The 17,914-nt window shown below is 42.9% G+C and overlaps 1 protein-coding gene across 1 annotated transcript in view; it reads left to right on the top strand.

Moving 5' to 3' along the window:
- pcsk6 (proprotein convertase subtilisin/kexin type 6) overlaps positions 1 to 17,914 on the top strand; it is a gene marked incomplete at its 5' end in the record, with an annotated part of 408,343 nt that overhangs the window by 2,550 nt on the left and 387,879 nt on the right. The window contains 1 exon segment of the mRNA XM_084308170.1: positions 17,153 to 17,299. Coding sequence (XP_084164296.1) covers positions 17,153 to 17,299 — 147 coding nt within the window.

The raw sequence follows: 17,914 nt of genomic DNA, 5'->3' as shown, positions 1-17,914 counted from the left end.
GTCTTCAGGTATATTGCGCACAGCCGTCAGACAGCGGTTCCAACACTGACGGACATGCAGTGGAGCGGAGATAAGTTCTGAAATATAGCCTAACAACATATTTTCATAGTAGGCCTATAGGTGTACACATAGCTGACATTACCTAGATGGGTAGCGTGAATACTTTGGGCCGCCGAAGAGTGCTTCCGCGTTCGAGTTTTGCGCTCTGATTGGCCAGGTCATGTGACATGTGCACCAATCGTGGGACAGCAAGTTCTGCGCCTATTTCCGGGTCTAACAGCCTGCAAACTACCTGGCGTTCTATCGCCACGCTCTAAGACAAACTCTAACCTTAACCGACTTCGAACGAGCGCCTAAGCCTAACCAGTGTAGAAACTTACGGTCCCACGATTGAGCGTACATGTCACATGACCAGAAATGACCTGGGCCAATCAGAGACGCGGAAACACTCTTCGGCTGCCCAAAGTATTCAGGCAGATGGGTAGCCTTGCCCACTCGGGCAATTGAAAATGTTACAAATTGTTGTCAGAAAATAATGAATAATGATATTCTTAAAATATAAAGTATAAAGTTGCAATCATTGTACTTTATACTTTCAGAAAGTATAAAGCAAAACATATTTTTTTTTTGCAACGCCTACCCATTCCTCAGTATTGGAGCTAAGGTGTTTCCTGGGGTTTACTGAAACTCCCTCACTCATCGGTGACAACCGTTTAATGATTTGTCAGACAGAATGTTAATCATAAGAGGTTACCTACTATTAACTTTAAAGAGTGATTTCTTGAGAAATTATCAGCACATCCCTGGCAAGAGACATTAGTTTAGTTAGGACGACATTTAAAGAGGTCTTTCTGCACGATTTAACCTCTTAACAGTCCTGCAAATGTTGCATAAAACGCCTGTCTATTGCATACTGAATGTAAATTGGACGTTATTCTGGAACCATTTGTAGCAGATTCACAAGTCTGGCCTCCTTTGAAAGGAAACACTCAGAATTGATAAAAATATAAAAAATATATTGCGATATGCTGAGTATTGCGATATTAATATTGCGATATATTGCGACGTGTTACCTTTTTTCAACTGCAAAGTAAAACTTTGTCAACATGTTTTATCTAATAAAATAAAGTTCAGTCTGTTCATCTCACTTCAATCATTCTTATTGCGGCAAATGGTATTTTCTCAAGCAGACAGATGTCAACACTGTAATCTGTGTTGCATGTACCGGACAAACTGAACTGTTTGTATTACAGTCATATTCCAACTTAACTGAACGCACACGTGTGTGTGTGTGTGTGTGTGTGTGTGTGTGTGTGTGTGTGTGTGTGTGTGTGTGTGTGTGTGTGTGTGTGTGTGTGTGTGTGTGTGTGTGTGTGGATGTGTGGACTACTGTACTATTGCAGGTATTGAAATGAACAATGCAAAATCATAATTTGCATAATAAAATAGCGATACTTGGTGTCCTTGTATCAATACAGTATCGCCACGCAAAGTATCGCGTTACTATACTGTATCAATATTTCCCCCCACCACTACCACACAGTATTTGAGCGCTTTGAGATTCCTAATGTAAGGCGCTATATAAAATTAATTTATTATTATTATTATTATTATTATTATTATTATTATTATTATTACAGACTGTGTCTCCTAACATTATTATTGTACTTCACTGAGGAGTGTTTACTCAAAGCAAGCAGTGCTGTCTCCTCATCACTGACTCACACATCCGTCTACTGCTGCAACAACAGACCTTCTCACGGGGGATGTTTTTTCCGAGTCTTCAGTCTTTGCTGCAGCTGTAGGGAAATTAATGGACCATTAATAGATCGATCCTAGCTTCGTCTGTGGGTCGTATGACAAAGTGGTATCGTGCCATCCCTGGTTAATTTAGCTGCGGTCCCGTGAACAAAGCCTCCTAATATATACATTGCTTTCTCCGATAATGCAGGGGGACTTTGAATGTTTGCTTAGCGTCGCAGATCAGGCCCCCGACATTACCGGTGTCAGTGAGTTCCCTGCAACATACGATCATTTAGGGTTAACAGTTTGACTGTTAAAAATTGGAACGTTAACTAAACACAATTTTCCCATGCAGTATCAAGGACAAAATGACTGGTAAACAGTAAAGAAAATGCACCGGGGCTTGAGGTCATTAACCTCTTAACACTTTCACTGCCCAAGCTTAATTCCTTTTTACCCCCTTGAATGCCCAGCACCACTTCAATGTTAGCGTTAATATCGCCTAATCTATGTTTTAAATTATGTGTCTAATCTGCCCGTTGCTTATCAAAGACTCATTTTCCAGTCAACATTGTCGTATTTATCGCTTCATTTCCGTTTTCTAGCATTTTGAAAAGCACTCGATTTCACGGAAAAAAGAAGACATTCCATGATAATCGCCCTTTACTGGAATATTCTAGAATGTTGAAATTTTTCGGCCTATTTATGAATCGTTTTCAAATAAACGCTAGATTATCGATAGTATATGTGTGCGCATGCATGCTCGTGCCGCGAGCTGAAAATCGATTCTCCTAGTTACTGACCGCTCGCACAGCCAAACAGCCATATCACATAATCACATAAAAGCTTATAATTATCTCCGTGAAAACGGATCTGATTATCCTAAGCCTGGTAACATAGATTCCTTACCTGAGATCAGATGGTATCCAAATGGATTATTCCAATTCCTGATCGGCATTCGAAAAAATCAATCCTTTTATTGATTCACTGTGTATACTGTAAAAACACATAATCCCAGCTGCTCTGAGGCTCCAGAGTGAAACTGGTCGACACCAGCTGCGTGAGTGAGAAGTAAAATGTGGAGTCAGGGATTTTTTTTCTCATTCATTTTCATTGAGTTCAATCCAAAAGGGTGAATTACCATCTGGGAGATGATAGGGGGCGCTTTTTTCACATCTGAGCGCCTGGAGTGGCTGAATTTCCAACGGTAGACTCGGTTGATGAAATATGAATTCAGATCGGTAATAATAATAAAAAAATAAAAAAAAATCTCGTGATGGGCCTTCAACTCGCGGGGGGTAAACCCGAGAAAACTCGGGTTGGGCAATCAAAGTGTTAAGCCCGGAGCCCTATTTTCTGAAAATCCGCCTAAAATACATACCTAAGTAAATGGAAGATTGCTCCACTTCTACAAGGTCCATTTGTTCTTGGTATCTAGGGATCTATGGACCTCAGTGAATGTATTCCCAGTGTCAGAAATATTGTGTCTATTACTAGGCTTGCTTAAATTGTGATGAAACAAAGGAGAATATGAATTATGATTTTTCTTTGCATCTTTGACAGTGAATAACACCATGCTAAAAATGACCAGACATGGAAAACTGCCACTGAGCTCGTTCAGCACCTTCTTGAGATCACGTGTACAAGAAATCTAAGGAAATGAATAAAGGGAAGATGATTAAACAGAATGTTTTGTAGATACAGTACTGAATTCTCCCATCCGGACCAATGCAATTTGAAATATTATTATAGAATATAGAATAGCAGGCCTATAAATTACTTTATTATAGCCAATTCGCACATTTATGGATTGGGCCAAATCTTGAAGATTCACCACTGGGCTTGCTCTTATCAATAATCCCGTCCATAACCTGATTGAAATCCCCTGCCAGTATAACTTGACCCTCCATGTTTCCTACTACTCTATTAATTTCATGAAAGAAATAAGGCTCATTGTTAAGTGCATGTTAAGTGCATATATATATAAAAGTTAACACGGTCTAAAGACTCAGAAGAAGCTTCTATCCCCAGGCCATCAGGCTGCTAAACGAACAATAATCACTATGCAACAACCATCAAATGCACACAGCACACACACCCACACGCACACACTCACTTAAACAAACAACACACTGCAGCAGCACCCACTCTCCACACTTTAGATCACCTAAACACACATTACACTTTATATTTATTGGTAAAGGATTTGCACTACAACTCGTACACCTTACTGTAAATTGCACCTAAATTGTACCTCATCCCATTTCTCCATTTCTGCCTTGCACTATATAGTATTGTATATTAGTACACTGCACAGTATTGTATATTGTATGGTAACTACGTCTATTCTGCATCGAACATTGTACATATGTCTAAACTGAACACTGTGACCTCATTTTTTTTTTACTTCTAATTTTACTATGTTATTTTATTTCATACTTATCTTGTCTTGCACAGTCTCTGGAGCGCAACAGTAAGAAGCATTTTGTATAAAAGTATTCTGTACTTCTGTATGACAACTATTAAAGAAACTTGAAAACTTGAAACTTGGTATTAACGCGTTAACACACAATTCTATTAACGCCACAATTTCTTTTTAAAGTATATATTAAAAAACAAATATTATTGATACTCTCATTGATACTATGTTTGTTTCTGACTCAAAGTGTGTGTGTGTGTGCGTGTGTGTGTGTGTGTGTGTGTGTGTGTGTGTGATGGAGAGAGAGAGAGAGGGGGGGGGGGGGTGAGAGAGATGAGGAAGGGGCAAGAGAGAAAGAGAGCTGGGAGAGAGAGAGAGCTGGGAGAGAGAGAGAGAGCTGGAGAGAGAGAGAGAGAGAGAGAGAGAGAGAGAGAGAGAGAGAGAGAGAGAGAGAGCGAGAGAGAGAGGGGGGGGGGGGTGAGTCCTCAGCCCTTGTGTGGGTGAATGTAATGCACACCCGAGCCACTAGGGGTCGCCAAAGTGCCGGTGGGCAAATCGTCCTAAAAACGCCGGCGGGTCGTTGCGTGATAAGAGGTAGATAAAAAATGTATGATTAATTTGCGAATAATAGTGAGTTAACTGGACAATCATGCGATTAATCAGATTAAATAAATATATATATATATATATATATATTTTTTTTTTTTCCTCTTTTTTTTCCCATCCCACCCTTCCTGGTTGTTGCATACTTTCCCCTACTGTTGGTCCGGGAGACCGGAGACTGTCACATGCTTTCCTCCGACGCATGTGCAGCCTGCCGGCAGGCCAACCTGGCTGCGCAGGTTCTCACCGGGGAGAGTGTAGCGTGTGGGAGGCCACACTATCTCTCCTTAGTTCCAACCCTTGCTGAGCAGGCGCCCCGACCGAACTGTAGGGGTCGCTGTCCACAACGCCCAGGACCCACCCTTCAGCTTTCCCACCCTCTGATACAGCCAATTGTATCAGTGTGAGAGGCCAGCCAAGCTGATAGCAACGCCGGGAGCTGGATTCGAACAGGCGAATCCAGTGTCTCCCGGTGTTGGTGACGAACGTAATCTCCGTGCGCCACCTGCCCCCCCTAATCAGATAAAATATTTTAATCGATTGACAGCACTAATATATATATATATATTAGTGCCGTCAATAGATAAAAAAAATTTAACTAATTAATCTCACAATTTTCTGTAAATAGCATTTTTCTACATAAGACCGAAGCTTGTAACAGATATTTACTTGAGTAAAATCATGGAATTAATGTAAAAATCAACACAAAAAAAGTATATTTAGATTCAAAGACTATTTTAATAGCTTTCTTTGAATACAGTTTATCTCCTGTGAAATACAAATGTTCAACAAAACCATCAACATTGACTCAGACAGAAACTGAACTATCCACACACAAGCACATACACGACATGCACGCTGAGCACGCTCACACACTAGCAGCCACTTTAACACTCATGCCGCACACACGCACACTTATGGCCAGAGGAAAGGCCACTTAAAGTAGTATAACATCAGGAACAGTGTATTGCACTATAAAAGCTACCTAGCATGTCCTATATGCTCTGTAAATACTAATGTACAGATACCGAGATGGCACACCATGTACCTGTTTATTGCACTGTTTTATTGGATTCTATTATATGTTGTACCACTGTATTGCACATCGTCGCGGGCAAGACCAGCCGCATTTCATTGTATACCTGTATGCCGTGACAATTAAAACTCTTGACTTGACTTGACTTGACTTGACCTCTTTCTTATATCCGCGGCACTAAGATTGAAGTATATATATTGCATAGTACAGTTCAGACTCCATTGGTCAAGGCTTCAATACACATAAGACAACCTTCCCTGTCACTATGTATCATTAGCATAACAAAGCTTTGATTTGTATTGATGAGAATCATCACCTCATTTCTATTACTCAACATTCCCTAGATCCAACCTTTTCAACCTTTCATTGCTCGTCCTTTATTAACTCCTGAATAAATGCTATAATCAGCGCCATGCGTTGCAGGGTGCAGCAGCCTGAGCCTCACATTAAGCTCGTACAGACATCTCTTCACCGGGCTGAATGCCTTCCTTTTCTCCGCTAGCTCTCTCGCCAGATCCTCGAAGAAAGACAGTTTGCAGTCCTCCCACTTGATTTGATTTTTATTTGTCTCGAACATAGAAACATAAAACAAGTTTAAAAAACAAAAAGGTAAATAGTCAAAGACTATTTCCATACAATAAGTGTTCGAGAAGGAACAGGGGGACGTAAAAAATAAGAAACGTATCAAGCCCTGCCCCTTCCTTACAATATTTGACATTATAATTTAATACAAATTAAAATATAACAAATAATGAAAAATAAAATAAAAGTACAGTTTTTTATATATCCAAATATCCAAATGAGAGAAAATATGTATTAGGCAGTCACATTACTGCTCAAGCTCCTCTCTCTTATGTGTCCATAAGTGCTTGTTTATAGCTACCTTTAAATTGATTGATATTATTGCTTAATTTTATACTCACCTCCAGACCATTCCAGAGTCCCACAAACTGCAATGCACATACTTTTAAGAGTTGTACGTACCGCAGGTTGTTTTAAAGCTAATGTCCCTCTAAAATTATAAACACTCTCTCTAGCCATGAACATTTCTTGAATGTTGCTTCTTGGTAATTTATTTTTTATTGCCAGAAACATAATTTGTGCAGACTTGATTCCATGTTTCTCCTCGGCCACCTGTAGCACCTATAGTCTCGAGCCGATGAACGTAGGAATCATATCGTTATGGTTCTGGGCGGGTCGTTCGGCTTGGGCACGGGGCAGAGAGAGCGACGCACACGTTCCATTTAAAAATCGCTGCCCTCCAGACTGAGTCCTTGAGAGAGAATCTTCTCCACATACTGGATCGTATTGCCCGTCTCCTCCTAACCTCCTAACCTTAACCCTAACCACCCTAGTGAGCAATAAGCATTATGTTTGATTACAAATAACCCTACCCCTAACCTTAAGCCTCCCCCTCCTAGTGAGCAATAAGCATTCGGTTTGATTAAAACTTGCGGGTTTTGTGCTGTAAGGGCTGCGTGTGTGTGTGGGTCACAAGCAGATAATAGGGACTATCTAAGTTATCCGTGTATGAATAACCACTAAACTGCTTATGCAGACATTAACACATTCCCGGCCAATCACGTATACGTGATTGGGAGCCAGCGCTTGGCGGTCAATCGCGTATATATACGCTTTTAACTAGTTTTTTCTTTTATTCGATTTTAATATCCTATTCAATGTCACAGAGCTGTATTTTGGCTGGAAAAGGCATATTGGGACTCCGAAAGTGCAGTACTGGCCAGATCCTGGTATTGGCGCTGTCTCGAGAATGCAGTAATCCTTGTTGCAGACTTGGTGTTACTGTTTACGTTCCGGGCGGACTTTTCTGTTAGCCTAAAGCGATCGGCTTCACCAGATCGCATGGAATACTTTTTGGGACACCAAATTCATTATGCAGTAAAGGAATATGGCATCAGCCAATGGACATATCATCTACCAGATGGCGATCAAATAACTGGAAAATTCTCTTTGGAATCCAACCGGCCACAGGTAAGAGCAATTTGACGTAAATTTCAGCTTGATCATGCAAGGATTTCATAGCCATCCCCCTGCTCAGCCTATGTTGTGATAATGACGAATGCCGTTATTGGAAATCAATAATCAGAAACAAACATAATACCGATCATATGCATTTGGATTTTTAACTCTAGCTTGTGTATGTTACGATTCGGCATGACAGAAGAACCCAATATGCGGTTTGACAGGATAAAGGATATGGCGGTTGCTCTTCTCAACGGTGTTCTTTTAATATCAGAACTCAAGGCAGGAGCAAGGCAGGGATATATACAATACAAAACAAAAGGCACTGCGGCGCTGGTGCTAACTACAAACACGGACTGAGACACGAAAAACAAAGATGACAAAACAGATATAACTCACTGAGACTCAATACAACAGCAGGGCACGGCAGACGACAGCAAGGTACAAACAGGAACGGGGAACACAGAGGTATGGCGCCACACAGGAAGTGGGAACAGGACACACTAATATACTCAGACTAATTACAATGATTACAAATGATAAACAGCTGGGGGAAGAAGGCACTAGAACTAATGCAATACAACAATCAAGGGACAAGGACTAGGCTAAATACAAAAACACAGAATAAGAATGCTAACACAGAACACACCTAAACACTTGTAATAAAGACACTAATTGCCACAGTAGAATGTTATTGATTTGAGCAAGCAAGGTCAGTGTTGACTGCATTGTCTGCAGGTGACCGCTAGATGGCGGTATGACACAGCTGTCAACTCTCTGCCTGGGGCATTCTTTCTCCCAGACATGAGCTGATCTGGGAGCGTGACAGTGTAGGGACGAAACGCCAATCGATTTAACGTTATTAGCTTAGCGCCTTATAAATAGCTTTGCAGGAATTATCCCAGATCATTCCGATATAACACTCATATTCACCACGGTATAAAACGGGAACGTATTGATGAAAAAAACATTTCTTTATGGCATATTGAACGGAAGGTTCATACTGTCAATTGACAATGACATTGGATCTATAGCTATAATATAAAATATAGATTTAGCTCTACAAACAACGTGATGCACAGTGAACGTTTGTAATGGAAAGGTGGCCTTCCTAGAGTGGGGCCCATCTAATGGCTGGCCGGGAAGCGTGAATACTTTGGGCAACCAACATGTCCTTCCGCGTTTCTCTGATTGGCGCGCGATCAGCCATCCCTCTACGCTCATTTACCCCCTACGCCGGTAACGCGCGCATGCGCATTTTCTTTTTGACAGCACTCAAACGCCAAGCGAGGCTAATCGCGGAAATGTAATGTTATGTTCGAATCTGTAGAATCCATATTTATCAAAACAACATATTTATCAAAACAACTACCAGATTCACTCATAACGTTATTTCGCCAACACAGCCCAGCTGTCAGAAACTGTACATTGTAACTTTATATAACATAACGTTATATAATGTTATTTCGCGTTTTATTCATAACGTTATTTCGCGTGACAACACAGCCCAGCTGTCAGAAACTGTACATTGAGGGGGTTTGAATCACTGTTTACACTCCCCACTTACTGTACCATGTTCTACATATAGAACCTCATCTCATGCACCGGTTTGAATCAAAGCCCTATCGAACGTACTCAAGCTCTACTGTCTTTAACTATAAATGTTTACACTCCCCACTTACTGTAGAACATGGTACATGAGTATATAGTATATAGGGATGTTGCACTTGAGCACCACAGGTTTCACAACGCAATTATTGTTATTATTATTTACAAGACTGGGCATTTATTTAAAAAACATACATACCCTAACCACATAACAGATATTTAAAAGGTAATTAACAGGCATGTTCTGCAACATATATCCACTCTTGAACGAACATGGTACAGTAAGTGGGGAGTGTAAACATTTATAGTTAAAGACAGTAGAGCTGGAGTACGTTCGATAGGGCTTTGATTCAAACCGGTGCATGAGATGAGGTTCTATAATGTAGAACATGCAAGTGGGGAGTGTAAACAGTGATTCAAACCCCCTCAATGTACAGTGATTCAAACCCCCTCAATGTAAACTTTCTGACAGGGCTGTGTTGTCACGCGAAATAACATTATGAATAAAACGTGAAATAACATTATATAACATTATGTTATATAACGTTACAATGTACAGTTTCTGACAGCTGGGCTGTGTTGGCGAAATAACGTTATGAGTGAATCTGGTAGTTGTTTTGATAAATATGTTGTTTTGATAAATATGTATTCTACGGATTCGAACATAACATTACATTTCCGCGATTAGCCTCGCTTGGCGTGTGAGTGCCGTCAAGCGTGTATTAACCTGGGGGAGCCTCATGAGGGCGTGAACGAGCGTAGAGCGCTGGTATTCACGAAGGAGAGCGCTGGCCAACGCTGGCCAATCAGAGAAACGCGGAAGGACATGTTGGTTGCCCAAAGTATTCACGCAGCCGGGAATGTGTTGATTGATTGATTGATTGATTGAAAAGTTTATTAACAGATTGCAGAATGGGTACAGTACAGCTCAACACATACAAATGTTGAGGGGATGCAGACCAGAGAAAGACTTTCGTCTTGTTTACATCAGGGTCCCCCATTTTCAAGGAGAAGGAGGAAAATAAACAACAAAAAACAAACTTTACAGGTGGAAGCCTCAAAGTGAGTATTTAAGAAAATAAGTAAAGTCCAAAAAACAGGACGACACTCATTAAGAGAGGGCTCAGCCTCTATAAAATAAAGTGTAAAATAAGCCAGTAGCCCAAAACAAGGATGGCTACAAAGAAGGCTAAATGCTGAATAGGGCAGCACTACACTTTAATATAATAAGCCGGACCAAATGAAAAAGCAGTTGACACTGCGAGCTCCAAACTTAAATAGACTCAGCTTTGCCAAAGGCACAGCTGCACTGAATCGGGTGCAATCAAGCCCACACACCTGCCGACCCATGAGGCAATCAACCACAGAGGCCAGTGATTGACAGCTGTCCCTCACAGGAGACGAAATAGACAGCTGTCCCTCACAGAAAGGAAAAATAAAGCAAAAAACATGACAAGAACAGCGTGCATGCAGCCGTCCACACCGAGTCCGACTTCAGAGCGGGGGGCGGAAGTGCACAGAGGAAGGCACATGTACATTGGAACAGCTGTAATGCCTATAGTCTATTATGCAAAGTCAGTCCCCGTTTGAAGATTTTTTTAAAGATTTCCAGTTCCAGTGGTCTATTGTCCATTTTGCATGTATAACCAGTTATTATATAATTAATTAGAATGTTAGAATTAATTTTAGAATGATGAAATCAGTGTGACTGTACTCCTGAAAAAGTATAGTAATATGGTTTATTTGTATTGGGAAAGATACAGACACATTAGCTGGTTGAACAACATCTATATGTTGTGTGGTAATAATGCAGATATTGAGTGTATTTCTGTGAGAATGCACGTGGCGGGGCACGCCTCTGAATCCAACCAACGCCATTAAATACGCTTCCCGCCCGCGAGTCGCCTGCCTGCCCGCGCGCGGCCGGTGTGAACAGCGACGCCTGTTAACATGGGAGCGAAAGTGAAACTCTGATCGCCCGCCCGCCTCACGCCCGCGTCCCGCGCCTGGTGGGTTTCGTGCGTAACGGCTCGGGCACATTGAACGCGGACGAATTTCACGCACGGGTTCCTAGCAGGATCGCGCGCCTGGCCAGACACACAGAGTCCGACTTCAGAGCGCGCTGCAGCACGGAGCCCTCCATAGAACCAGCAGCAGCTCTCTCTCTCTCTCTCTCTCTCTCTCTCTGAAAACGAGAAAGAAAGAAAGAGAGGGGGAGAAAGAGACTGGAGAGAGAGAAAGAGAGAAAGAAAGAAAGGCAGGGAGAATAAAGAGAGAAAAAGAGAGAGCTGTACTGTATTGTACCCATTCTGCAATCTGTTAATACAATTTCCAAGCAATCAATCAATCAATCGCGTGGCGCACGCCTCCCGCGCCGCCTTGAATCCGATTGAAGCGGGAAAAGATAGCTTGCCGCCCGGGAGCCGCCTACGAGGCGCGCTCCGCTTGCGGCCAGTGTGCACAGTATAGCGTCCGTTAACATGGGAGCGGAAGTGAAGCGGCAGCCGCCCGTCCGTCCGTCCGTCCGTGTTCATTCGCGTGCCGTGTGCTCGGGCCGTGACCCTCCCCTTCATAGTGAGTAATAATAAGCATTCTGTTTGATTACAACTAACCTTAACCCTATTCGGGACACCAAATGGCACGTGTGAAAATGCAGGTATGAAAAGTATGGAAAGAGTCGAGCGTGATTCAGATAATGTGATAAATTCTGGGTCTTTGAATGGATGAAAAGGAAAAACGACCATATTCACACAGTGGCCATTTTGCTCAGGTTGGGATTCCCTTCCACCTGGCTGCCGTGTATATATCACATACATACATATTATGCGGTATGACATATTATTTAACTGTAACTTATTTACATTTTGGAATTTGAGAAAAGCATGTCGAAAATGGGGATTTGAGAGTCCAAGGACAGGTTTTTAGTGTCATTGGGAAGTGATTTAATCAATAGTTTGTAGAGAGAGAGAGAGAGAGAGAGAGAGAGAGAGAGAGAGAGAGAGAAGGGGGGGGGGCAGGTAGGGACTGACCGTTTCATCCACCTCTGCCGTTTAGTTGGACACACACACACACACACACACCTAATTTTAAAAACAATTTCTATTTTCTACTTTAGTTTTGCATATTGTATATTTTGTACAGTACTTTTTTTTTTTTACCGTATGAAACACAATCTCTTACAGAACCAAGCATTTCACTGTAATGCACCTGTGCCTTATATGTGACGAACATGTATGCAGGCGATGGAGTTAGAGTCATCCTGGACACATCACACTCTCTAAGCCATTCTAAAAGTGTTTAAATGAAGGGCCGGGGCCCCCAGTGCTGCAGAAAGCAATTCTACCGGAGTGTCAGGCCACGGCTGATTTGCTGTACCCAGCCTTCATCGCTACCACGGCCCCGGGACATAACTTACACACAGACAGAATCTTTATGATTTCTTCACCTTTCCCGCGAGGGTCACCCCCAGTGATGTAAGGGTAAAATAAACCGCTGGCATTACTATAACTCCACTTGGCGGTGAAGATAAGACAACCAACCCAATGTGGACAGAGATACACAGCTTTGCTATGTCCCTGCAGTGCGCACCCCTATATTTTAAATCACAGTGTCTCGGTACAGATATATTATTATCTGTAAAAGTCTCGACGACATTTAAAACGAGGGTGACCTCAATTGTCCTTTTCGAGAATAAATAAAGGTTTGAATGAATGCTATATTGTTTTCAATTACAAGCAATGACAGAAAGAAACAGTTAGGTTTACTAACGCTGAAAATGTATAATTGAATAATAGATCGTTAAATATAATATAATAAACGTCACAAATCAGCATCAAGAACAAGTATGCCCCCCCCCCCCCCGAGTTGATTTTAGCGTATCACACATTTCTGCATGAAGTATACACTTTCTTTTTCTTTAATAGCAACTAGTAAGTTTGCGTCTTTTAAATTGAATAAGGGGACTTATCCCCGCGAGCGTTTTTCTTTGATTTAAAACTTCAGCGCTGTTTTTAATCTCCAGTCATCTCTAGAGGGAGTCTTCTAAACAAGCTGTGCTGCCGTCTTCATGTCCCCCACGCATATGGCTTTCTGATGAAAGGCCACTTAAGGATGAGCTGCAATTCACCGCTTTCTTTTCATGTGCTCTCGAGACTTACGTTTCAGTAAATCACTGAAACGGGTGAAAGCAGGTGAATACAAATAGGGCTGACCCAGGGGAGTAAATTTGGTATGGCAAGGTATGGCACTCGATTTAGAATTCGAATGTCAACATTATGAACGAAGCTTCGAACTATTCGGTACAGCCCTAGCATGTTTTGATATTGTCAATGATCTCACTTTTACTAGGTGACTTTTACTGTGACTAACTGAAATATGCCCAAAAAAAAGGAAAATGGACATAGGGACGTTTTTTAATCAAAGGGCAGCAGAGACAAGTGATACAGGGACACAGGTAAGGTCTTACAATGGCTTAGTGATTATAACAGTGCAGTTCAGCATTCAGTAACCCATACTTTTTGTGAACGTGTTTTTGATACTACATTCTGTTGAACACACACCTCAAAACCGTACCTAAGGAAAATTGGCTCAATTGCAAGAAAAGTAATAGACAGTTATGATATTACATTCTGCATAATTCGTATGCAAAATATTGTGGTTCCCTGCTTTAGTCTGTTGACACATTTCTATACTAAAAATGCTTGTGTAGTCCTGTGTCATACCTAAATGTCATATAAGTGAATTGTATAGAAACAACTCACCAAAAGTTACTATTGCACAACTGATTTGACAAAAAAAAAACACCAAGGGGGGGAAACACCCCCTTCACCCCCCACCCCCCCCTCGCCATACCTTGCCTTTTACTGAAATGACGCCACTGGGCTGACCCTGACCCCCTGCCGTTCCCTTCCCTCCCTGCTGCAGGTGGCCTGGACGCGTGAATATTAAAGGCAACCAACTTGTGTTCAGCTTTTCTCTGATTGGCCACGACCCCACGCCGCTAGCCCGCCCCCTTTTGCCGCGAGCGGCAGGAACCTTCAAGTTCCCTGGTGCAAAATAAATCTGGTAGTTGGTTTATGACGTTAATTAATAATAAACACTGTTAGGACTCTTAACACTTTGAGCGCCACGCCTGGTTTTCCTTTTTACCGGCTGAATGCCACCATCGGCGCCAATGTTAACGTTAATATCGCCTAATCTATGTTTTAAATTATGGCTATGTGTCTAATCTGCCCATCGCATTATCAAAGACTATTTTCCAGTCAGTGCTGTCAAGGCAGATTGTTTTTTTATCGCGTCGTTTCCGTTTTAGAGCATTTAGAAAAGCACCCGTTTTCAGATAAAAAACAGCTCATTCTGGAGCATTCTATGAAAATCGTCTTTTACTGGAATATTCCACAACGTTGATATTCGTCGGCCTTTTTATGAATCGTTTTCAAATAAACGCTAGATGATCAATATTATACGTGCACGCAAGCACATTACGGCCGCGCACGGATAATTGCCCCGTTCATTTCCTCTCTGACTTTTACAGTGAAACCGAAAGAAGACATTTCACAAAACAGCTTATAACTTCATCAAACTTACTCTGATTATCCTAACACTGATAACATAGAGTCCTTACCTGACATCAGATGGTATCCAACTGGTATATTCCAATTCCTGATCACCATTCGAAAAAATCGATACGTGTATGGATCCAACGCGATACAGTAGTACTCCATGATCCGCGGGTCTCAGAGGATCCAGAATGAACTGTGGTAACCCCGGCTGCATCAGTGGACTGGAAAATGTGGAGTACCGGATTTTTTCCCCCATTCATTTTCATTGAGTCCATTCCAAAATCACTTATGTCATCTGGGAGACGACAGGGGGCGCTTTTTTCCACAATGATCGCCGGCGCCGCTCGGCTATACTCGGGTAGGCTCGGGTGATGCAATATGATTTCAGATCGCTAAAAAAAAATAATAATAATAATTCCGAGAAATCTCGTGAGTGGCTTTCAACCACCTATAAATAAACCAGAGTATTCTCGTGTGTGGCAGGCAAAGTGTTAATAATAAACACTGTTAGGACTCTTAATAATAAACACTGTTAGGACTATCTGACTCTTAATAATAAACACTGTTAGGACTATCTGACTCTTACTAATAAACACTGTTAGGACTATAAACACTAGGACTATCTGACTCTTAATAATAAACACTGTTAGGACTATCTGACTCTTAGTAATAAACACTGTTAGGACTATAAACACTAGGACTATCTGACTCTTAATAATAAACACTGTTAGGGCGATCTCGATTCACGCGTCACTACTGTAACTAGAAACTCTGGGTGTCACTGTACATCAGTGTGGAACTGTACGCTGTAACGTTATGCGTTATTTCGCGTTTTTAACGTCATAAACCAACTACCAGATTCACTCGTCACTACATCCGTGGAGGCTGCTGAAGCGCCAGCGGGGCGAAGCGGTGGTTTGTCCCCGGCTTCCGTGCGCCGCCGCCGGCTTGACTCGGTTCAGCTCCAGCAGCAGCGGCCGTGCTCCGTTGTAGAAGCCCTTCAATGACAGAGCTCTCATTCGCAAATATGAGAGCTCTGTCATTGAAGTGGGTGGTGGCAGCATTACTAACAGCGTTCACCCTGATGTAAAGTAGCGATTTTTATTGTTTTGTCATGACAAACCAATTACATAATCCCAACATATGTGTAAAGAAACAACATATTCCAGTTAACGGTATATTTTTTTTAATGATTCATTACGGTATAAATTAGGTTAACTGGAGCAGGGGGACCCTGATGGAAACAAGACAAACGTCTTTTTCAGGTCTGCATCCCCTTAACAATTGTATGTATTGAGCCGTACTGTATTGTACCCATTCTGCAATCTGTTAAATAAAGTTTTCATTCATTCATGCGTATTGCTGGCTCTCATATTTGCGAATACAATAGCGTTCACGAGGGGCGGTTAGGTGGCGTAGCGGAGATTGCGCTGCACAGTTGTCACCAGCTTGGCTGGCCGTTCACACTAATACAATTGGCTGTATTAGAGGGTGGGAGAAGCTGGCGGGGTGGGTCCGGGTCGTTGTAAACAGCGACTCCTACAGTTCGGTCGGGGCACCTGCTAAGCGCGGATAGGACCTGAGGGGGATAGTGTGATCCTTCCACACGTTACACCCTCTCAGGGAGGAACCGCGCTGCCAGGTGAAAAGAAGCGGTTGATTGGCTGGACGTGTGTCGGAGGAAGCACGTGATAGTCTCCACTCTCCCAGATGATCTGACTGTGGGGGGTAAGTGCGCAGCGACCAGGAAGGGATTGGGAATTGGCATAACGACTAACATTGGGATGGGAAAAAATCGGAGGAAAATGGAGGGGGAAAAAGAGATAAAAAAAAAAAAAAACAATAGCGTTCACGCTGATGTAAACAATTTGCCGCGGGCGGCGCAACGCCAGCGCTGGTCACGTGGCCGTGTGGCCAATCAGAGAAACGCTGAACGAAAGTCTGAACACAAGTTGGTTGCCTTTAATATTCACGCGGCCTGGGCTGACCCTGACCCCCTGCCGTTCCCTCCCCTCCCTGCTCCAGGTGGCCTGGACTGACCCTGACCCTAACCTCCTGCCGTTCCCTCCCCTCCCTGCTCCAGGTGGCCTGGGCTGACCCTGACCCTAACCTCCTGCCGTTCCCTCCCCTCCCTGCTCCAGGTGGCCTGGACTGACCCTGACCCTAACCTCCTGCCGTTCCCTTCCCTCCCCGCTGCAGGTGTCCTGGGCAGAGCAGCAGCTGGTGAAAGCCAGAGTGAAGCGCCAAGCCAGGAGTGAGGCCAGGAGTGAGGCCAGGAGTGAGGCCAGGAGCGACCCCAGCTTCATCCACTTCAACGACCCCAAGTGGTCCAACATGTGGTACATCGTAAGTACGGGTGTGGTGGTCCGGCCGTGGTAGAGAGAGAGCGAGGAGAGTGTGACAAACCGGTAGAGAGAGAGAGAGAGAGAGAGAGAGAGAGAGAGAGAGAGAGAGAGAGAGAGAGAGAGAGAGAGAGAGAGAGAACCAAAGTCAATTAACAAATAACGTAGAACATAAAGAGATCACTATAACAAACTTAAACTAACAGTGGTGTGTGAAGTCAGTGACATCAGTAAATGGTGCATTTATATATAACAGCTTTTCTCCAAAGCGCTTTACAATTTTGTTCCTCACATTTTTACCCGTTCACTCACACATTCACACACCGACGGCCGCGGAGGCGACCATGCGAGGTGCCAACCTGCTCATCGGGAGCAGTTAGGGGTTAAGTGTCTCGCTCAGGGACACTTCGACACGCTGCCCTTGAGGAGCGGGAATCTAACCGGGAACCTTCCGATTACCAGACGACTGATCTACCTCCCGAGCCCCTGTTGCCCCCCAGTAGTGTAGGTGAGTGCATGCAGGGTAAAGTGTATAGGTGTAATGTTTGTAGAATGCAAACAGAAGTCGAAAGCAAGCCAAACTAACAGCGTCCCATGAGGAGAGCGCCCAGAAACTGAG

The sequence above is a fragment of the Notolepis coatsorum genome, assembly GCF_963971535.1.
Source record: "Notolepis coatsorum genome assembly, chromosome: 2".
NCBI lineage: Eukaryota > Metazoa > Chordata > Actinopteri > Aulopiformes > Paralepididae > Notolepis > Notolepis coatsorum.
The sequence above is the reverse complement of the archived record's forward strand: the minus strand, read 5'-3'. Positions and strand labels throughout refer to the sequence as shown.